This window comes from Camarhynchus parvulus, chromosome 27 (genome assembly GCF_901933205.1).
Source record: "Camarhynchus parvulus chromosome 27, STF_HiC, whole genome shotgun sequence".
Taxonomy (NCBI): domain Eukaryota; kingdom Metazoa; phylum Chordata; class Aves; order Passeriformes; family Thraupidae; genus Camarhynchus; species Camarhynchus parvulus.
The window spans coordinates 2,001,668-2,021,684 of record NC_044597.1 but is presented as its reverse complement, the minus strand read 5'-3'; the positions used below and the strand labels follow the sequence as shown (position 1 = coordinate 2,021,684).

General features: G+C 51.3%; 6 protein-coding genes across 6 annotated transcripts; 3 read left to right on the top strand and 3 right to left on the bottom strand.

The window, feature by feature from the left end:
- Window positions 1-376: 376 nt before the first annotated feature.
- Window positions 377-1,066, bottom strand: LOC115914061 (feather keratin 1-like). The gene is made up of 2 exons (XM_030966412.1): window positions 1,043-1,066; window positions 377-703 (listed from the first exon to the last, which is right to left on the bottom strand). Exon 2 carries the CDS (start codon window positions 680-682, stop codon window positions 377-379), a length of 306 nt encoding a protein of 101 aa, XP_030822272.1. The 5' UTR covers window positions 683-703; window positions 1,043-1,066.
- A 2,368-nt stretch (window positions 1,067-3,434) lies between these two features.
- On the top strand, window positions 3,435-4,187 carry LOC115914062 (feather keratin 1-like). Its single transcript, XM_030966413.1, has 3 exons — window positions 3,435-3,483; window positions 3,621-3,631; window positions 3,864-4,187. The coding sequence occupies exon 3, from the start codon at window positions 3,873-3,875 to the stop codon at window positions 4,185-4,187; it is 315 nt and encodes a 104-aa protein (XP_030822273.1). The 5' UTR covers window positions 3,435-3,483; window positions 3,621-3,631; window positions 3,864-3,872.
- Window positions 4,188-7,227: 3,040 nt separating this feature from the next.
- Window positions 7,228-8,160, bottom strand: LOC115913784 (feather keratin 1-like). Its single transcript, XM_030966012.1, has 3 exons — window positions 8,130-8,160; window positions 7,914-8,011; window positions 7,228-7,545 (listed from the first exon to the last, which is right to left on the bottom strand). Exons 1-3 carry the CDS (start codon window positions 8,158-8,160, stop codon window positions 7,228-7,230), a joined length of 447 nt encoding a protein of 148 aa, XP_030821872.1.
- Window positions 8,161-8,183: 23 nt separating this feature from the next.
- Window positions 8,184-10,508, top strand: LOC115913783 (feather keratin 1-like). Its single transcript, XM_030966011.1, has 4 exons — window positions 8,184-8,211; window positions 8,533-8,595; window positions 9,726-9,823; window positions 10,191-10,508. Exons 1-4 carry the CDS (start codon window positions 8,184-8,186, stop codon window positions 10,506-10,508), a joined length of 507 nt encoding a protein of 168 aa, XP_030821871.1.
- A 3,405-nt stretch (window positions 10,509-13,913) lies between these two features.
- LOC115913782 (feather keratin 3-like) lies at window positions 13,914-16,064 on the bottom strand. Its single transcript, XM_030966010.1, has 3 exons — window positions 16,037-16,064; window positions 14,591-14,688; window positions 13,914-14,231 (listed from the first exon to the last, which is right to left on the bottom strand). The coding sequence occupies exons 1-3, from the start codon at window positions 16,062-16,064 to the stop codon at window positions 13,914-13,916; spliced, it is 444 nt and encodes a 147-aa protein (XP_030821870.1).
- Window positions 16,065-17,373: 1,309 nt separating this feature from the next.
- On the top strand, window positions 17,374-18,514 carry LOC115913781 (feather keratin 1-like). Its single transcript, XM_030966008.1, has 3 exons — window positions 17,374-17,377; window positions 17,694-17,845; window positions 18,197-18,514. Exons 1-3 carry the CDS (start codon window positions 17,374-17,376, stop codon window positions 18,512-18,514), a joined length of 474 nt encoding a protein of 157 aa, XP_030821868.1.
- Window positions 18,515-20,017: the final 1,503 nt, after the last annotated feature.

Sequence of the window (20,017 nt, the reverse complement as noted above, 5' to 3'; positions counted from 1 at the left end):
AATCCAGTACCTCTGTCTGGACAGTAACACATTCATTGCTGAGGATTTGTGTCACAGTGTTGAGCTGAGAAAGGAAAAGAAGTGCAAATTTCTAAAGTGGAGGTTTACCTCTGGAAAATGTCGGGAAATTCTATCCTCATCCAAAGAGGCAGAGAAACTCAGAACCAAGAGGGTCACTCTGCAAACTGAGCACTCCCAATGCCAGCCTGTGTTGAGAGCCAGTGCAAAACCAGCCCCAAAATCACCTCCCAAAAACATCCCTGGGGCAACATCTCTGCCTTGGGCAAAGGATGACACAGAGGCACAGGCTGGGATGCAGCAGAATTTAATAAGTCAAAATAGGGAAAAGAGGGGGATCCAGTTAGAGGGAGCAGCTTTAGCAGGGGAGGCTCCTGATGCCACAGAGGCCACTGCCCAGGCCAGAGAGGCCAAAGCCCCCAGAGCTGATGGGCACTCCCTGAGAGCTGAGGATGCTGCCAACAGCAGCAGAGGTGGAGGATCCCACGGCGGTGTTCTGTGGGAAGGAGCTGAGGATGGGGCCGGGCAGGGTCACCACCACGGGCGAGGGCTGGATGAACACGGTGGAGTCCTGGCACTGCCTGACACAGGGCTCATTGCAGCTGCTGCCCAGCGGGGTGGGGCCACAGGGCTGGCAGGGCTGGCACCGGGTGTAGCAGGACATGGCTTGGGGCTGCAGATGCACCTGAGAGAGAGGGAAGAGAGGAGCAGAACGTGAGGGGAGTTTGAAGAGCAGCCTCACCACACCATGAGGGAGATCCTTTCTCTCAGCCCCTATGAGCACCACCAAGAAGGCCAAAGCCAGGGACCACCCTCCCAACCCACAGCTCAGGAGACACCTCCGTCTATATCCAGCCTTTCTCCATGACACCTCTCCCCTCTCCCACGCAGCCTCAAGACACAGCAGGGAACAAGGACAGGATATCTGACCAGAAATCCCAGAGAATTTCAAAGTGGAAGAGAAAGGAAGGAGAAAGAGCACAAGGAGAACCCAGAGGAAGACAAGAAAGGGCTCAAAACTCACCTTGTTCCCAACAAGATGGAACTGAAGGAGTGGATGGGAGAGTGAGGAGAAGGTGCTGCTTTTATACTGCTCCTGCACCGCCCCAGGCCCACAGGCACTGCACAGGGGCAGTAATTTTCCCTACACACTCATCTCCAAAGCACACTGTCCTCCCAGATGCCCCAGGCTGTGCTTTGGTTTCTGTCAACGCTGCCATTTCATTTCCCCATTGCTGACAGGGCCATTAGGCCACAGAGGATCTTTTGAAGTGTTTCTATGAGAGGCCTGAGGCTTTCCCCAGCACCATCACGTCAGTACAGGCAGAAGATGGGCCCCCATGTGCTCCAGAGGGCTGTGGCTGTGGGCAAATATGTGGGGAGTGTTTTTACAAACCCCTGTGTGGAAACATGGTCATGTCTTCCCACCAAAGCAATCCCCTCCTGAGCTCCTGAAGTCTTCCCTCAGTGTGGGTGTGCTGCATCCCTCTCCCTCCCTGCTGCCTCCCTGCTCAGGCCCCACTCACTGGGCATTGCCTCTCTGGGCAGCTTTGGTGCATTGCTGGTTTCAAATGTCTTTACCCAAGGAAATCTTCTCCTTCAGGGAAGACATGTCCTGGTTTATTTGACAGAGTTGTCTCCTCTCACTGCCATCTCTGGGGGAGCCCAGCCTGTGCTCTCAGCAGGCTTGTGGAAGGAGATTGCTGCCCTCCGTAATCCTGTGATTCCTGAATAAGTCCTTTAGGGTTGGGCCTCACTGTCCTCTCTGTCAGAGGCGTCTGTTGGCAATTTCCTGCACATTTTTTACCATAATCTGCAGGACACACAGGCCACCTTTTCAATACACATTGTCAATCCTGCAAGAATCCCTGATCTGTGAGGGAGCTGCCAAGCATCCCTTTTCGCTGGGCCAGGATGGAGCTGCCCTTGCTGGAAGGGACTCAGCCCTGCCTTGCACAGCCCTGCAGACATCACACCCTCCTGGCTTGGCCTCACACCAAAAGGCTGACACACAGCCAACCCAACATTAGACTGTGACTCCCCACAGGCAGAGAGAGTCTGTCCCTGGAAATTTGCCTACTGAAGGCATTCTCTTGCCCTCCTGGGACGCTCCCCAGCTGCCTCCATGTCTGCAGGGCAGGGAAGTGCATCAGCCCTTGGTGTATTTTGAGAGCAGGTTTTGTACCCAGGGCTTTTCTGAGCACATCCCCTCCCTGAGCATCCCCGGGCATGTGGCACTGCAGGATCCTGCCAGGCCTCAGGATCCTACCAGGCCTCAGGGTCCTGCCAGGCCTCAGGATCCTACCAGGCCTCAGGGTCCTGCCAGGCCTCAGGGTCCTGCCAGGCCTCAGGATCCTGCCAGGCCTCAGGATCCTACCAGGCCTCAGGGTCCTGCCAGGCCTCAGGATCCTACCAGGCCTCAGGGTCCTGCCAGGCCTCAGGATCCTGCCAGGCCTCAGGATCCTGCCAGGCCTCAATCCTTTGGGCAACTCCACTTCTTTTCCAGGAAAACCATCTTCAAGCATTGGGCTGTCCCCACACCCCAGCAGGCAACCCAATGGCCATTGCCCTCAGCCTAACCTGCTTGGCAGCACTGGGGTGTTCTCAGCACTGACAGTGTGTTTTGAAAACGTGGGCAGGATTTTGTGTGTCCCCCAGGTCAGGGTGCAGCCAAAATGCATCATGGGGTGAGGAGAGGGGGAGAAAGAGAGTGATGTCCCAAGAGCCAGCATATCCCTGAGATGGTGAGAGCAGAGGCAACCTGAGCCCACAGGATTTGTTGGGTGATCAAGGGGGTTTTGATAGGACAGTGCTCTCCTTCCACAAGCCTGCAGACAGCACAGGCTGGGCTCCCCCAGAGATGGCAGTGAGAGGAGACAAATTTGTCAAATAAACCAGGACATGTCTTCCCTGAAGGAGAAGATTTCCTTGGGTAAAGCCATTTGAAACCAGCAATGCACCAAAGCTGCCCAGAGAGGCAATGCCCAGTGAGGGGGGGCCTGAGCAGGGAGGCAGCAGGGAGGGAGAGGGATGCAGCACACCCACACTGAGGAAGACTTCAGGAGCTCAGGAGGGGATTGCTTTGGTGGGAAGACATGACCATGTTTCCTCACAGGGGTTGCTAAAAACACTCCCCACATATTTGCCCACAGCCACAGCCCTCTGGAGCACATGGGGGCTCATCTTCTGCCTGTACTGACGTGATGGTGCTGGGAAAAGCCTCAGGCCTCTCATAGAAACACTTCAAAAGATCCTCTGTGGCCTAATGGCCCTGTCAGCAATGGGGAAATGAAATGGCAGCGTTGACAGAAACCAAAGCACAGCCTGGGGCATCTGGGAGGACAGTGTGCTTTGGAGATGAGTGTGTAGGAAAATTACTGCCCCTGTGCAGTGCCTGTGGGCCTGGGGCGGTGCAGGAGCAGTATAAAAGCAGCACCTTCTCCTCACTCTCACATCCACTCCTTCAGCTCCATCTTGTTGGGAACAAGGTGAGTTTTGAGCCCTTTCTTGTCTTCCTCTGGGTTCTCCTTGTGCTCTTTCTCCTTCCTTTCTCTTCCACTTTGAAATTCTCTGGGATTTCTCATCAGATATCCCTGTCCTTGTTCCCTGCTGTGTTCTCAGGCTGCTTACCATGGGAGAGGGCAGATGTGTCATGGAGAAAGGCTGGATATAGATGGAGGTGTCTCCTGAGCTGTGGGTTGGAGGGGTAATCCCTGACTTTGGCCTTCTTGGTGGTGCTCATAGGGGCTAAGAGAAAGGATCTCCCTCATGGTGTGGGGAGGCTGCTCTTCAAACTCCCCTCACGTTCTGCTCCTCTCTTCCCTCTCTCTCAGGTGCACCTGCAGCCCCAAGCCATGTCCTGCTACACCCGGTGCCAGCCCTGCCAGCCCTGCCAGCCCTGTGGCCCCACCCCGCTGGGCAGCAGCTGCAATGAGCCCTGTGTCAGGCAGTGCCAGGACTCCACTGTGGCCATCCAGCCCTCGCCCGTGGTGGTGACCCTGCCTGGCCCCATCCTCAGCTCCTTCCCACAGAACACCGCCGTGGGATCCTCCACCTCTGCTGCTGTTGGCAACATCCTCAGCTCTCAGGGAGTGCCCATCAGCTCTGGGGGCTTTGGCCTCTCTGGCCTGGGCAGTGGCCTCTGTGGCATCAGGAGCCTCCCCTGCTAAAGCTGCTGGAAGCTGGAAGCTTCCTTTCCTGGGAAGGAACCTAGGTACTCCCAGGATGGTCCATGCCCAGGGATAGAGCATCAGTGCTCTATCTATCACTCAGAGTGACTTCTTGTGCTCCTTGGGGCTGTGAGTCCCACACCGCCGTCCTGACCTGCTGGCCCTGCTCCCTCTCTGCATCAGGCAGGTGGAACCTGCCGGGATCTCTGCCACAGCCATGTGATGGAGATTCTGAGCTGCCCCTCGTGCTCTCTGCACTGAGGCCTCCACTCAGAGTGACCTTGTTCTCATCTTTTGACTCATTAAATTTCTGTTGCATCCCAGCCCGTACCTGTGTCATCTTTTCCCTGTTGTCGGTCTCCCAAGATTCCAAGGGAGGGAGGTGTTGCTCAGGGATGGTTCTGTGTGACAGATTTAGGAGAAGGTGTTTGAGTGCTTTTTTAAGACATAAGAGTTAAATCTGCTTTATCATGGTATTTCTGCTTTCTATCCTTCTTGTAATGCTTGGAGCTGGTAGAATAAACCAATCCTCTTCACTGGCCCTGTCTACTCCAAGGATGATTCTCTGTGTCCTGCAGCAGTACAGCCCTCCCTCAGCTGCTTCTGGACAGCCCTTTGAGTCACTCATCCCACACCTGCTGCCTCCCTTCCCAATGTCTTTTCCTGCCGCCATCTCTCCAAAAACTTTCCTAGTAAGCGCTGGGCAGAGACAAGGAAGGAGCAGGGCAAAGAGGACAAGCACTGCCTGTGGGTCTGTGTTGTGTTATGAGCAGCACTAAGCACTGAGCACTGGTTCTCATGATCTGCTGACCCAGTGGGAAGGGGGAGAACTGGAAAAGCAAGAGAGTGACACACCCTGGTGTCAAGATCACAACATTCTATGAAGGAATGGCAGAAAAAAGAGAAAACCAAGTGGTTCCAAGGCAATGAACCTTGTGGCAGCAGCAGATCAATGCCCAGTATCCAAAGAATGGCCACTCTGGGAAGACTGTCCACAGATTTATTGCTAAGCATGATATTATATGTGTGCAGTGTTGTGGTGGAATCACCATCTCTGGAGGGATTTAACAGCTATTTAGTTGTGACACTTGGGGACATGGTTTAGTGTTGAGCTTGGAAGAGCTGGGTTAATGGTTGGACCTCTTAATCTTAAAGGTCTTTTCATACCTAAGTGATTCTATGATTCTACATGACCCGGAACAGTCCTTTGGTCAGTTGTCCTTCTGCAGAATGAGCACCAAGGCCAGGAGGGAGGTTTGGGCAAAGCTGGACCTGATAGTCAGGGGATCAGTTGGGGCGTCATGGCTTCCTTCCTCTCCTGCAAGTTACAGAGAGAGATTTTCCAGAGAATTTTGGGAGCATCCAAGGATTTATACTCACGGGCTCAATGTCCAAGTGGAAACCAGTGATGAGTGGTGTCCATCAGGGATCGATACAGGGACCAATATTTGCTAATATGGTCATCAATGACATAGATAGTGGGACTGAGTGGACACTCAGCAAGTTTGTGAATGACACCAAGCTGAGGCTTGAGGAAAGTGTTTCAATTCAAAGGGAACTTGTCAGATTTGAGAATGGTCCCATGTGAAACTCAGGAACTTCACCAAGGCCAGCACTGGAAGAGAAATAGTTTAGACCAGCCCTGCAGAGAACAAACCAGAAATCATGGAGGTAGAAAAATTGGACATGAGCGAGCAATGTGTTCTTGACATCCAGAAATTCAATCATGTCTTGATCTGCACAAACAGAAACACAGCCAGCAGGTCAGCTCTTGTTAGACCCCACCTGGAACCCTGAATCCAGTCTAGAGTCCTCAATTCAAAGCAGGCATGGACCTGTTAGAGCAGCTCCAGACAAGGGCTGCAAAAATGATCACAGGGATGCATTGTCCCTGCCATGGAGAAAGGCTGAGGGACTTGAATTTTTTAAGGCAGTCTCTGGGGAGACCTTATTGCAGCATTTCAATGTGTAAAAGGGATGGATAAGGAAGTAGGAGAGAGACATTATATCAAGGCCTGCAGTGATTGGACAAAGAGCAACACTTTTAAACTGAAATAGGGTAGATGTAGGTGAGACATAAGGAAGGAGTTAATGATGTGGGGAAATGGAAAATGGCATGTCCCATCATGGGAAGTGTTCAGGGTGAGTTTTAGTGGAACTTTGAGTAACTGATAGAGTGGCACAGGACTGTTAGGAAGGGTTTGCCTGGCACCTGATGGGAAGCTGGAAGCTGTGTCCTTGCAGCACATTCACTGCTTGGTACCTCCAATGCAGTGCTGAGCTGACTGAGAGACAATGAGAAAGTGTGTGAAGTACAAGTTAGGCACTGAACTCGTTACAGAAATTCCATTCTGATGGAAAGAGGCAGAAAAACTCAGAACCCAGAGGGTCACTCAGTGCACACTGAGCACTCAGGAAAAGCTTTGAGGTGATGTAATTGTGGCCTTGCAGTACCTGAAGGGAATCTACAGTCAAGATGGAGAGAGACTATTTACAAGAATATGCAGTGACAGGACAAGGGGAATGGCTTCACACTGACAGAGGGTAAATTTAGACTGCATATCAAGAAGTAATCCTTTATTACAAGGGTGGGCAGGCCCTGGCACAGGGTGCCCAAGGAAGCTGTGGCTGCCCCTGGATCCCTGGAGGTGTTCAAGGCCAGGCTGAGATGGGGTTTGGAGCAATGTGGGATAGTGGAATGTATCCCTGCCCATGACAGGGGATGGAACTGGATGAGCTTTAAGACCCTTTCCAACCCAACACATTCTGGGATTTTATCATTCTTTTCAGATCCATTGAGACAGCGAAACTCAGAACCCAGAGGGTCCCTCAGTGCACACTGAGCACTCCCAATGCCAGCCTGTGTTCACAGCCAGTGCAAAACCAGCCCCAACAACACCCTCCAAAAACACCCCTGGGGCAACAGCTCTGCCTTGGGAGAGTGTCTGCAGGGCAAGGATGACACAGAGGCACAGGCTGGGATGCAGCAGAATTTAATGAGTCAAAAGAGGGAGAAGAGGGGGATCCAGGTGCAGCAGCTTCAGCAGGGGAAGCCACAGAGGCCACTGCCCAGGCCAGAGAGGCCAAAGCCCCCAGAGCTGATGGGCACTCCCTGAGAGCTGAGGATGCTGCCAACAGCAGCAGAGGTGGAGGATCCCACGGCGGTGTTCTGTGGGAAGGAGCTGAGGATGGGGCCAGGCAGGGTCACCACCACAGGCGAGGGCTGGATGAACACGGTGGAGTCCTGGCACTGCCTGACACAGGGCTCATTGCAGCTGCTGCCCAGCGGGGTGGGGCCACAGGGCTGGCAGGGCTGGCACCGGGTGTAGCAGGACATGGCTTGGGGCTGTAGGTGCGCCTGAGAGAGAGGGCAAGAAAAAGTCATGAGGGGTTTTTTAAGAGCAACCCATCACCACACCATGCAGCCACCCTGTCAAGCCAAGATGGGAACAAGAGCTGGAGGTGTTGTACTGATGCCCACAGGCTTCTCTTTCTGTTTAGCCAAAGAAGTTCCCTGCCAAGAGCAACCAAGACCAGGGTAACCCCACCCATCCCATCACTCACTTCAGCCAAGTCCCAAACTCTCCCTGTGCACACTTTCTGTTCCTTTCCCTCTCCCACCATAAGCAGCCCCATGTCCTGGCATAGAACAAAGGGGCATGTATGTGCAGAAAACAGAAGGAGGGAGAATAGAAGGAGTGAGAGGAGAAAAATCTTCAAACTCACCTTGTTCTCAATGAGATGGAGACAAGAGGAGTGGATGTGAGAGTGAGGAGAAGGTGCTGCTTTTATACTGCTCCTGCACTGCCCCAGGCCCTCAGTCACTGCACCAGGGCAGTAATTTTCCTACAGACTCATCACCAAAGCAAAATATCCTCCCTAACGCCACAGGTTGTGCTTTTGTTTCTGTCAACGCTGCCATTTCATTTCTTCATTGCTGACATTCCTGCTCTGCCTTGCAAGATCCTTTCATGTGCCACAAAGAGAAGATACCCCATGAAGAGTCATGCCATTGAGTGCAGAGGTACAGGAGGGGTCCTGGGCAGGCAGATGTTGGCTTGGGACAGTGAAATGCTGTTTGTAATTGCAGTGAGTGAGCTCCAAGTCAAGGATTGCCTGGGAAAAATAATCCCATACAACCAGAGGGTAGAAGGGAGGCACAGGCCTCATCCATGTGGCCTGAAGCTTGTCTCAGAGCTGTCGTGGGGGGCTCTCCTGAATACTTTACAGTTAAGGGTTTGTAGAAAACATGTCCCCACTATCTGGGACACATCCCTGGGTTTCATATGACATGACTTCTGCTGCCATTAGCTCTTCCTCATGCTTCTTTTCCCCTGACCCAAAGGCTGCCTCAGCCTGGAGCACAAATCAGCACCCCTGGAGAAGCTGAAACATGCCCAGATCCTGAGTGAGAGCTGGAAGGACCCTGTGGTACCACATGCCTGGGGATGCTCAGGGAGGGGACAAGTTCAGGAGGGCCCAGCTCTCAAACCACATCAAGCAGGGCTGCACTTCCCTGCCCTGCAGACATGGAGGCAGCTGGGGAGCGTCCCAGGAGGGCAAGGGAATGCCTTCAGTAGGCAAATTTCCAGGGACAGACTCTCTCTGCCTGTGGGGAGTCACAGTCTAATTTTGGGTTGGCTGTGTGTCAGCCTTTTGGTGATGTGCTGTGTGCAGCCCATGACCCAACACTGCTGAATTCCCCTCCAGCAAGGGCAGCTCCATCCACACCTCAGCAAAACCATCTGCAGTCACTGGGCTGTTCCTTGTACAGAGCTCCAGGCAGCTCAAACAGAAATTGCCCTCAGCATGAACTTGTTACCATCACTCCCACAGCTCAGGGGGCTCTCAGGACAATCAGCTCGGTTTGGAAAAGTATCCTTGGCTAGTATGGGGCCAAAGTGTAGGGTGATCTGGGGAAAATGGGAAGAACAAGGTATTGTCTGAACCTCCACACACCCCAACGAGAGGTAGTTGGTGGACTATGCAGGGTAATTTTATTCTGTTCTAGGGTTATTCTGTTCTATTCTATTATATTCTATTCTCCATGAGACATCTCAAGGAACTCTATGAGACATCCCAAGGAATCCTGGCATTCAGGAGAGCAAAGTTTTCTTCCCTCTCAACTGCTGATGGCACACATTTGGTAACCCCACAATGCAACCACGAGAGGGGACAACCTTGCCAAACAAACTGCTACACGAGGAGAAGACAGGCTTGGTGGGAGGGGATGTTCAGCTGCCTGCAAAGAGGGTAGAAAACAACCAGAGCATATTTTCCAAATAGATGTCAACTGTCTGCACAGACCCCTCCAGCACGTGCAACTCATCTTCTGCACGTACTGATGTGTCACTGCCCAGAAAACCCTTGGGTCTTTCATCTCAGTGCTTGAAATAATCCTTGGAGACCTATTGGTCACGTCAGAAATGAGGACATGAAAATGGCAGTGTTGATGGAAACAAAAGCACAACCTGTGGCATCAGGGAGGATATTTTGCTTGGGAGGTGGGTCTGAAAGAAAATTACTGTCCTTGTGCAGTGACTGAGGGCCTGGGGCAGTGCAGGAGCAGTATAAAAGCAGCACCTTCTCCTCACTCTCACATCCACTCCTCTTGTCTCCATCTCATTGAGAACAAGGTGAGTTTGAAGATTTTTCTCCTCTCACTCCTTTTATTCTCCCTCCTTCTGATTTCTGCACATACATGCCCCTTTGTTCTATGCCAGGACATGGGGCTGCTTATGGTGGGAGAGGGAAAGGAACAGAAAGTGTGCACAGGGAGAGTTTGGGACTTGGCTGAAGTGAGTGATGGGATGGGTGGGGTTACCCTGGTCTTGGTTGCTCTTGGCAGGGAACTTCTTTGGCTAAACAGAAGGAGAAGCCTGTGGGCATCAGTACAACACCTCCAGCTCGTGTTCCCATCTTGGCTTGACAGGATGGCTGCATGGTGTGGTGATGGGTTGCTCTTCAAAACCCTTCATGACTTTTTCTTGCCCTCTCTCTCAGGCGCACCTACAGCCCCAAGCCATGTCCTGCTACACCCGGTGCCAGCCCTGCCAGCCCTGTGGCCCCACCCCGCTGGGCAGCAGCTGCAATGAGCCCTGTGTCAGGCAGTGCCAGGACTCCACCGTGTTCATCCAGCCCTCGCCCGTGGTGGTGACCCTGCCCGGCCCCATCCTCAGCTCCTTCCCACAGAACACCGCCGTGGGATCCTCCACCTCTGCTGCTGTTGGCAGCATCCTCAGCTCTCAGGGAGTGCCCATCAGCTCTGGGGGCTTTGGCCTCTCTGGCCTGGGCAGTGGCCTCTGTGGCTTCCCCTGCTGAAGCTGCTCCACCTGGATCCCCCTCTTCTCCCTCTTTTGACTCATTAAATTCTGCTGCATCCCAGCCTGTGCCTCTGTGTCATCCTTGCCCTGCAGACACTCTCCCAAGGCAGAGCTGTTGCCCCAGGGGTGTTTTTGGAGGGTGTTGTTGGGGCTGGTTTTGCACTGGCTGTGAACACAGGCTGGCATTGGGAGTGCTCAGTGTGCACTGAGGGACCCTCTGGGTTCTGAGTTTCGCTTCTCAATGGATCTGAAAAGAATGATAAAATCCCAGAATGGGTTGAGTTGGAAAAGGACCTAAAGCTCATCCAGTTCCATCCCCTGTCATGGGCAGGGATACATTCCACTATCCCACATTGCTCCAAACCCCATCTCAGCCTGGCCTTGAACACCTCCAGGGATCCAGGGGCAGCCACAGCTTCCCTGGGCACCCTGTGCCAGGGCCTGCCCACCCTTGTAATAAAGGATTACTTCTTGATATGCAGTCTAAATTTACCCTCTGTCAGTGTGAAGCCATTCCCCTTGTCCTGTCCCTGCATATTCTTGTAAATAGTCTCTCTCCATCTTGACTGTAGATTCCCTTCAGGTACTGCAAGGCCACAATTACATCACCCCAAAGCTTTTAATCTCCAGCAACCCCAATTCTCCCAGCCTTTCCTCACAGCACAGCTGCTCCATCCCTCTGATAATCTCAGATTCCTCTGGACTCACTCCAACAGCTCCACGTCCTTCCTGTGCTGGGACCCCGGAGTTGGAGGCAGCTCTGCAGGTGGGGTCTCACCTGAGCATGGCAGAATCCCCTCCCTTGTCCTGCTGCCCAAGCTGGTTTGGATGCAGCCCAGGACACAATTGGCTTTCTGGGCTGCCAGAGCACAGTTCTGGTTTGTGGCAGGTCTATCATCCCAAAGTCCTTCAGAATAGAATAGAATAGAATAGAATAGAATAGAATAGAATAGAATAGAATAGAATAGAATAGAATAGAATAATCCTAGAACAGAATAAAATTACCCTGCACAGTCCAGGGACAACCATACACCTCTGTCCTCTTTAAGCTGAATGTTTGACACATGTTCTCAGCAGTGAATGAGTTACTGACAAGACAAAGGACCAGCTTCCCATCAGACTCCAGGAGGTCCCATCCTAACCACAGGATTCCCAAAAGAAGGAACACAGTGCAGTGGGCTGCCTTCTCACAGACCTGTGTTCCCATGGGATCACAGATTGGGTTTGGTTGTGTTGCCCAGAAAATCAGATTTGTTACCCATTCCACAACAACTCAACAATCACACACTCAGCAGAGACATTGATTATTTATGTCAGAGTTGCACAAGCCTGGGTGCTTGGTGGAATTCCCCAAATCAAGCATACCCACCAGACTTTTCATGCCATTGTTTGTACACAGAAATTCAGAATTAGAAGCTTTCCAAGCACAGCTCTCTATGGGGATTGGTTGCTGAGTGCCATACAAGAGACACAACCCCAGCTCAGGGCAAGGCTCTTCACCTGGCCACAGGGTCTTTTTGACCTCTAGGTATGACTCTCAGTATTCCAATGAACATAATTCAGCTATAGGATACATGGACCTTGAATATTCTGCCAGGTTAGCAATGTATACATAGGCACACATCAACATCTTGATTTACTACATCCTTAAAAACTTCTTTTTCCATGGATGTCCCAGAGTAAGAGATGTCAACTGCAAACTACTCCACTGACACACAACATCTTGATTTATTACTGTTGTGGTTTAGGGATGGTATTCTCCAATTTAGTAGTCCTGCTAAAAAAAAACTCCACAGCAACACTGGCTTCCCCTTCCCTTCCAGCTGGAAGCATAAAAGTCAAAGATCAAAGGTTGAGATAAGAAAAATTTACTGGAAACAGCAATGAGACAAAAAACCCAAACAGTATCAACTACAATATTAATACCAAAAGCTATGAGACAAAGAAATTATTTACAGGAATGTGAAACAATTTCAAATGGTTTCACCCTCCCCCAGGGTTTTTCCCACTGGGAGGAACAGCCTTCTTCCTGGAAGCAAGAGAGAATAAATATGGAAAGGACATGAGCTGGAATGATAACATGGAGGTGTTGCCCATGTCCCCTCCTGCTCTCCTGGGCCAAACCATGACAGTGACATCTTTAAGGCTTGTTAGTTCCCAGATGTCCTTGGCTAGGGGAGGCAGCTGCTGCCTGTTCCCTCGTTAGGGCTCCTTTCTTACTGAATTAGGCTGGAAAGTACAGTGAGATCTTTGTTGTGGTTGGACAATGGTATTCTCCATTTAATGCTTCAAATAAAACCATGTGCTGCTGTCACAGACATTTCTTTTATGAAAAATCCTCTCTTAGGATTTTCCTGCTGAAGCTGAGAAGTTCAGCAACCAGACATAAACAATAGGTTATCTGCTGCTGTGGAATGTAACAGGTCTGCCTGGATTGGCCCAGTTTGGATGTTTGGGGTTGGTGACCAATCCAGAACTGAGATCTCTCGGACACAGTCTGAGAGAGATGGTTTGTTATTCATTCTTTACTTTCTATTGTTAGGTAGCTAGCAGCTTCTGGAAACTCCTCTTCTTTTTCTTTTTAGTATAGTTATAATAGATGTATATATCATAACTTAATAAATCAAGCCTTCTGATCATGGAGCCCATCTTGTCTCTTCCTTCACCCTGAAACCCTTGTGACCACCGTCACATGCTGCTCTCACCCCTTCCCCTCCTTCTGTGGAGGGCTCTGGAGATGAATTGTAGGCACAAAAAGCAAAGATCATAGGCTTAGATAAGAACAATTTACTGGAAGCAGCAATTAGATGTCAGTAGAGAAAATTAGAAAATGGAGTTACCTATTGCATCATGATGAATATTTAAATGGTGCCTGTGTTAACACCCTGTGAACAACCATCCCCCACAATCCCTTCCCACATCCAGCCCTGAGCAACACCTCTCTTTTTGGGCATGTTGGGAGAGGATCTGCAGGGGGATAAATGAGAGGGAAACATGGACTGCAATGCAAAAGAACTTTAATGAGTCAAAACAGGAAAATTAGGTCAATCCAAGGTGAGGTGCCAGTGCAGACAGCACCAGGGGCAAACAACAGTCTGTTGTGATTTCCAAGGAGGTGCCCACAAAGGGGTGCAGGGCCAGCAGGTGCTCCCCAGGATGGCTGAGTGGGACTCACAGCCCCGGGGAGCACAAGGGAACAGGGACACAGGAGGGAAAGGAGAGAGTGGCAGGGGACAGAGGCAGGGCTGGGCTGGGCTTGACAAGAGCCCAGGCTGGCCCTGTCCCCTGCAAGGGCTGCAGGGCTTGCTCAGCCCCTCAGGAAGTACCAAGGTGATGCTGCGTGCCCAGGGCAGCTCCATCCTGGCACTCCCTGGGTTCCTTCCCCAGGGCAGCGCCAGCAGCTTCAGCAGGGGAAGCCACAGAGGCCACTGCCCAGGCCAGAGAGGCCAAAGCCCCCAGAGCTGATGGGCACTCCCTGAGAGCTGAGGATGCTGCCAACAGCAGCAGAGGTGGAGGATCCCACGGCGGTGTTCTGTGGGAAGGAGCTGAGGATGGGGCCAGGCAGGGTCACCACCACAGGCGAGGGCTGGATGAACACGGTGGAGTCCTGGCACTGCCTGACACAGCGCTCATTGCAGCTGCTGCCCAGCGGGGTGGGGCCACAGGGCTGGCAGGGCTGGCACCGGGTGTAGCAGGACATGGCTTGGGGCTGCAGGTGCACCTGTGAGACAGGGAAGGGGGAAGCAGAGTTGACTGCACTATGTCCGTGCAGTCTGTTGGCACACCTAGGTGGAGAATAGCAAAGAGATGGAGAAGACAGCAGGAGGCTGCTTAGAGAGACCCAACCCCTTCACTGTTTGCTCAGGCCCCCAGGAATCTCCTTAAGAGTGACCGAGTGCAGGGACTTCCACACTTAGGCCAGAACTCACGGGAAATCTCAGAAAAAACCCAGCCCCTCTCCATGCCCAAATTCTGCCCCTTCCCTCTCCCACACAGCTCTCAACAACCAACATGGAATTAAGGCAGAGAATGTGATCAGAAAGTCCAAAGGAGGAAGAAAAGAAAGGGCTTCAGACTCACCTTGTTCTCAATGAGATGGAGGTGAGAGGAGTGAATGAGAGAGTGAGGAGCAGATCCCCCTTTTATACAGCTCCTGCACTGCCCCATTCCCCCAGGCACTGCACAAGGACAGTAATTTTCCAACACATTCACCTCTCAAGCAAAATGTCCGCCCTAACGCCACACATTGTGGTTTGATTTCCATCCAGGCTGCCATTTCATTTCCTCATTGCTGACATGCTTGCTCTGTGCTGCAGCTCCTTCCACGTGTGCCAGGCCAGGCCTGAGCACCCCTGGGATCAGAGGGGCCCCTGCAGGCACAGGAGGTGCCCCAGGCCGGAGGGTCCCTGCAGGCAGGGGATGTTGGCTCGGGGCAGTGCCTTGCCCCTGTTGGCAGCTGCCTCTGCAGGGACAGCCCTACTGCCACAATTCTCTTCACAGAGAAAAGCAAGGCACAATTCTTCCCAAGGGTTTCCGAGATTCACATTCTCTGAACCTCAGAGAAAGGGAAAACACAATTCTTATCACTTGCTGTGCCTGTGTTTGTGCCAAAGTAGAATGCAATGTGGAGATTGTTTACCCACAGTGATGGTGTTTTGTTTCCTTGGCCTGTCGGGGCCAGGTGTGTGTGTGTGTGGGTGTGTTAGGACTGTCACTGACAGCCACGAGATTCTGTGCAGTGTGTGCAGAGTTGAGTGCTTGGCAGATTCAGTTTAGATGAAATGTATATAGTATAGTATAATAAAGTAATTAATTCGCCTTCTGGTATCACTGGAGTCAGATGTACCATTTTCTCTCCCCTTCATCGGAGTTGCCTTTGATTTACAACACAGCCCCAGCTCTGCCCTGACCCAAAGAGCAGCAGAGCACCCAAAGGCTCCTCTCCTCACAGCACGTCCTGCCTGCTGCTCTCTCGTCCCTCTCTCCTCACTCCAGCTCCCACTGGACAATGCTTCTCCAGGGAAATGCTCTCCTCTCCCTTCCTCTTGATGCAGATCATTTTCCAGGCTGAGTGTTCCAGGGCTGGGGCTGGAAAGCCAAAGCCCACCTGGAGCTGAACCAGGAAAGCTGGTGGTGGGAGAGAAGAAGATCATCCACACAGAGCAACAGCAAAAGGGAGGCTTGAGCCAAGGCTGACTGGGGCAGCTTCACTGGGGCCAGAGCTTACAGGAAAGGGGAAGGATCTTCAAAGCTTCTGGGCCTTGGTCTTCATTTTAGTGTCACAGGAAAAAACCTCCTGATATTCTTCAGAAACAGGGGTAGGGAAAACCTCCCCACGACAGAGGAGGAGGATCAGCTGTGGGAACATCTAAACAGAGTAGAGCAATGTAAGTGTGTGAGCTGGTGATGGGCACAGCAGTGTTGGTGTCAAAGAAAGCGCCTCTGAGCTCCCTTTGGGAGGTGCCAGCAGTCAGGGGATGCAGCTGAGGGCAGAGAGAAAGAGATGGTCAGGGAGAATTCAAGTACCAATGTACAGACCCTGGACTTCAAACATGCCAGCTATTCCACTCAGGTATCTGGCAGGTCAGATGTGCCTTCACAGGCACCTGTGAAGAGATCAGACAAGCTGGCAGCATCTTAGGGGCACCTCGTGGTTCCAAAAACATGAAAAGTCAAGGCAAAACACAGGAAAAGAGGAGGAGATGCTGATGGAGGAACAGAATGGACACAAGGACTCATCTTCCTGGTCAAAGATACCTGGCTGTGGAGGGGAGCTCTCCTGGAGGCCCAGGAGCTGAAAGAAGGGGTTTCAGAAAACACTGCCCCACTGCTATGGGGTCAAAGCTTTCGACATCCTGGGGTCCAAAGCTCTCTGGCTTCTGCAGGGAATTGGGACTTTCTAACGCTCCAAATGCCTCCTCAGTCTAGAGAACAACCCAGCACCATTGGAGAGGGAAGAAAACCTCCTCCATTTCCCCACATGTGAGAGCTTTGGGGAAACTGCAGTGCCACATCCCTGGGGATGCTCAGGGAGGGGATGCACTCAGGAAAGCCCTGGCTACAAAACCTGCTCTCAAAATACACCAAGGACTGATGCACTTCCCTGCCCTGCAGACATGCAGGCAGCTGGGGTGTGCCCCAGGAGGGCAAGGGAATGCCTTCAGTAGGCAAATTTCCAGGGGGAGACTCTCCCTACCAGTGGCAAGTCATGCTCTAATTTTGGGTTGGCCATGTGTCAGCCTTTTGGTGTGAGGCCAAGCCAGGAGGGTGTGATGTCAGCAGGGCTGTGCAAGGCAGGGCTGAGTCCTCCTCCAGCAATGGTGTCACAGACATCTTTCATGAAAAATCCTTTCCTTAGGATTTTTCCTCCTGAGAAGCTGAGAGGCCTCAGGAACAAAATGTAAACAATGGTTATCTGCTGCTGTGGAATGCAACAGGTGCATCTGTGATTGGTCTCATGTGGTTGTTTCTAATTAATGGCCAATCACAGTCAACTGGCTTGGACAGAGAGTCCAAGCCACAACCTTTTGTTATCATTCTTTCTTTTTCTATTCTTAGCTAGCCTTCTGATGAAATCCTTTTTTCTATTCTTTTTAGTATAGTTTTAATATAATATATATCATAAAAGAATAAATCAAGCCTTCTGAAACATGGAGTCAGATCCTCGTCTCTTCCCTCATCCTAAGACCCCTGTGAACACTGTCACACAAGGGCAGCTCCATCCTGGCCCAGGGAAAAGGGATGCTTGGCAGCTCCCTGAAGTGTCACACGTGTTCTCAGTACTGACAGCATGTATTCGAAAAGTGGCCTGTGCTTGTTGTGTCATCCAGGTCAGGCTCCACATTGTGCAGCCAAAGGGCATCATGGGTGAGGAGAGAGGGAGAGCAAGGAACAGTCCAGACACCCAATACCTCCCTCACACATTGAGGAGCAACCCAGGGCTCTGTTTGAGACTTGATTCCTGCCAGTGATCAGAGAATTAACGAATCACAGAATCAGAAGGATTGGTAAAGACCTCCAAGATCATTGAGTCCAGCCATTACTCATGGGTTCCTGCAAGAAAAATCGTTTGGCTTCTCATCCCTTAACATGAAAGGGATCTTCATGACCCAGTGGGGATGTCAGAAACGTGGAAATTAAATTACAGTGTTGATGTAAACCAAAACACACCCTGTGGCATTAGGGAGGATATTTTGCTTTGGAGATGAGTCTGTAGGAAAATTGTTGCCCTGCGCACTTACTTTGAGCCTGGGGCAGTGCAGGAGCAGTATAAAAGGGGGACCTGCTCCTCACTCTCTCATCCACTCTTCCTCTCTCCAGCTCCTTGAGAACAAGGTGAGTCTGAAGCTTTTTCTCATCCTTCCCGTCCTCCCATGTGATTTCTCAGTCTATACATGCTTTTTTTGTCTTACATGGATTCTTGCCATAGGTGACGGAAGGAGGCAGAAGGTGTAATATGGGGAAAGGCTGGGGCTTGTCTGAGGTGCTTCCAGAGTTATGGACCAAACAGGGATCTTCCTTGGGTAGCTCTTGGCAGGGCTCTTCTGAGGAAAGGAGAAGCTTGTTGGTCTCTCTATACAGCCCCTGGGCTTGTCTCCAGTTCATGCTTTTGGTCCTTCATGCTGAGGTGCCAGGCTGATCCTCACCCACTTCTTGTGCTCTACTTTCCCCTTCTTCATCTCTCAGGTGCACCTGCAGCCCCAAGCCATGTCCTGCTACACCCGGTGCCAGCCCTGCCAGCCCTGTGGCCCCACCCCGCTGGGCAGCAGCTGCAATGAGCCCTGTGTCAGGCAGTGCCAGGACTCCACCGTGTTCATCCAGCCCTCGCCCGTGGTGGTGACCCTGCCCGGCCCCATCCTCAGCTCCTTCCCACAGAACACCGCCGTGGGATCCTCCACCTCTGCTGCTGTTGGCAACATCCTCAGCTCTCAGGGAGTGCCCATCAGCTCTGGGGGCTTTGGCCTCTCTGGCCTGGGCAGTGGCCTCTGTGGCCTCCCCTGCTGAAGCTGCTGGTGCTGCCCTGGGGAAGGAACCCAGGGAGTGCCAGGATGGAGCCGCCCTGGGCACGCAGCATCACCTTGGTGCTTCCTGAGGGGCTGAGCAAGCCCTGCAGCCCTTGCAGGGGGAGAGAGCCAGCCTGGGCTCTTGTCAAGCCCAGCCCAGCCCTGCCTCTGTCCCCTGCCACTCTCTCCTTTCCCTCCTGTGTCCTTGCTCCCTTGTGCTCCCCGGAGCTGTGAGTCCCACTCAGCCATCCTGGGGAGCACCTGCTGGCCCTGCACCCCTTTGTGGGCACCTCCTTGGAAATCACAACAGACTGTTGTTTGCCCCTGGTGCTGTCTGCATTGGCACCTCACCTTGGATTGACTTAATTTTCCTGCTTTGACTCATTAAAGTTCTTTTGCATCGCAGTCCATGTTTCCCTCTCATTTATTCCCCTGCCCAAAAGAGGATTGAGACTAATCGACAAGAAGAGAGATTTAATCTGTGAAATCGAGAGCAGCCAGCAAACTATGTAAGTCACATCCAGGTGTTCGACAGAAAACTTGTCCCTGGAATTGCCTTGTTAAGGTTTAGGCTGGGCATGCTTCATTGATCTCAGAGCTAGGGAGAGGTTAACAAAGCTTGTGAAGGAGGGCAAAACACTGACCAGGAATGCAGAATTCACAGCCTTCAAGGACATCTGGCAGAACTCCCAAGATAAGGAAGAAACTAACAAAGTCAACTCAGCAATTTTGTTAAAATCAGCTCCAAGTGGGTAAAAGATAATTCCAGCAGGGGCAGATTTTGGGTACCAACACATAGACCACTGACCCAAGAAACCCCCTGACCCAGAAGAAGAGAAAGACTGAGCATGTGGACTAATTAGCATGAGAAATGAGAGAATCATTAGCAACAGAAGATAGAATACTAATTAATAGAAGAGCTATGTTACATGTAGCCAACGAATTATTTGCTAAAATGTACAAGTAGTAAAAAGTTTTAATATTTGGCATTGTGGAATTCCACTGAGCTTGTTCCCAGGCTTGTGCAACTCTGACATAAATAATCGATATTTCCCTCGAGTGTGTAATTATTGGCTTGTTACACACCAGGTAATCAATGCAATTTTTGTGGGCAACATTATCAGTGTTCTTCCTATACTAAAGTCAAAGCACAGCACTGTGCCAGCTACTGTGCAATCACAGACAGAATCAACTCCATTCCAGCCAAAATAATTTGTCTTATGTGGTCTGGTGATTGGCTCTTGCAGATGAGGAATAGATATTATGTCTCTTAAAAGAAGCTTTGTTAAGATATAAAGTTCTTCTGATGTGTGACTTTTTGTCCTCCCTTTATTCCTCTCTTCTCCCCTCTGTGTTGTTGCCACCAGACAACCCTGTGTTATAGATACATATTATAATATTGGCTTTTTGCAAATATTAAAATGGATTTTTTATGTGTGGTGTTAAAGTGACTTTGTTATAAAGATTTAGTTTTTATTTCTGTTGTTAATGAAGCTTAGACATA

What these genes read in the sequence shown, in the direction of transcription:
- LOC115914061 (XM_030966412.1), bottom strand. Translation starts at nt 682, where the DNA reads ATGTCCTGCTACACCCGGTGCCAGCCCTGCCAGCCCTGTGGCCCCACC.
- LOC115914062 (XM_030966413.1), top strand. Translation starts at nt 3,873, where the DNA reads ATGTCCTGCTACACCCGGTGCCAGCCCTGCCAGCCCTGCCAGCCCTGT.
- LOC115913784 (XM_030966012.1), bottom strand. Translation starts at nt 8,160, where the DNA reads ATGAAAGGATCTTGCAAGGCAGAGCAGGAAT. An exon ending in TTGCAAGGCAGAGCAGGAAT is followed by an intron (nt 8,012 to 8,129) that starts GTCAGCAATGAA and finishes GCCCTGGTGCAG; the next exon opens with TGACTGAGGGCCTGGGGCAG. An exon ending in TCCATCTCATTGAGAACAAG is followed by an intron (nt 7,546 to 7,913) that starts GTGAGTTTGAAG and finishes CCTCTCTCTCAG; the next exon opens with GCGCACCTACAGCCCCAAGC.
- LOC115913783 (XM_030966011.1), top strand. Translation starts at nt 8,184, where the DNA reads ATGAAGAGTCATGCCATTGAGTGCAGAG. An exon ending in TCATGCCATTGAGTGCAGAG is followed by an intron (nt 8,212 to 8,532) that starts GTACAGGAGGGG and finishes CCTGACCCAAAG; the next exon opens with GCTGCCTCAGCCTGGAGCAC. An exon ending in TCCATCTCATTGAGAACAAG is followed by an intron (nt 9,824 to 10,190) that starts GTGAGTTTGAAG and finishes CCTCTCTCTCAG; the next exon opens with GCGCACCTACAGCCCCAAGC.
- LOC115913782 (XM_030966010.1), bottom strand. Translation starts at nt 16,064, where the DNA reads ATGTTTGAAGTCCAGGGTCTGTACATTG. An exon ending in AGTCCAGGGTCTGTACATTG is followed by an intron (nt 14,689 to 16,036) that starts GTACTTGAATTC and finishes GTCCTTGTGCAG; the next exon opens with TGCCTGGGGGAATGGGGCAG. An exon ending in TCCATCTCATTGAGAACAAG is followed by an intron (nt 14,232 to 14,590) that starts GTGAGTCTGAAG and finishes CCTGTCTCACAG; the next exon opens with GTGCACCTGCAGCCCCAAGC.
- LOC115913781 (XM_030966008.1), top strand. An exon ending in TCCAGCTCCTTGAGAACAAG is followed by an intron (nt 17,846 to 18,196) that starts GTGAGTCTGAAG and finishes TTCATCTCTCAG; the next exon opens with GTGCACCTGCAGCCCCAAGC.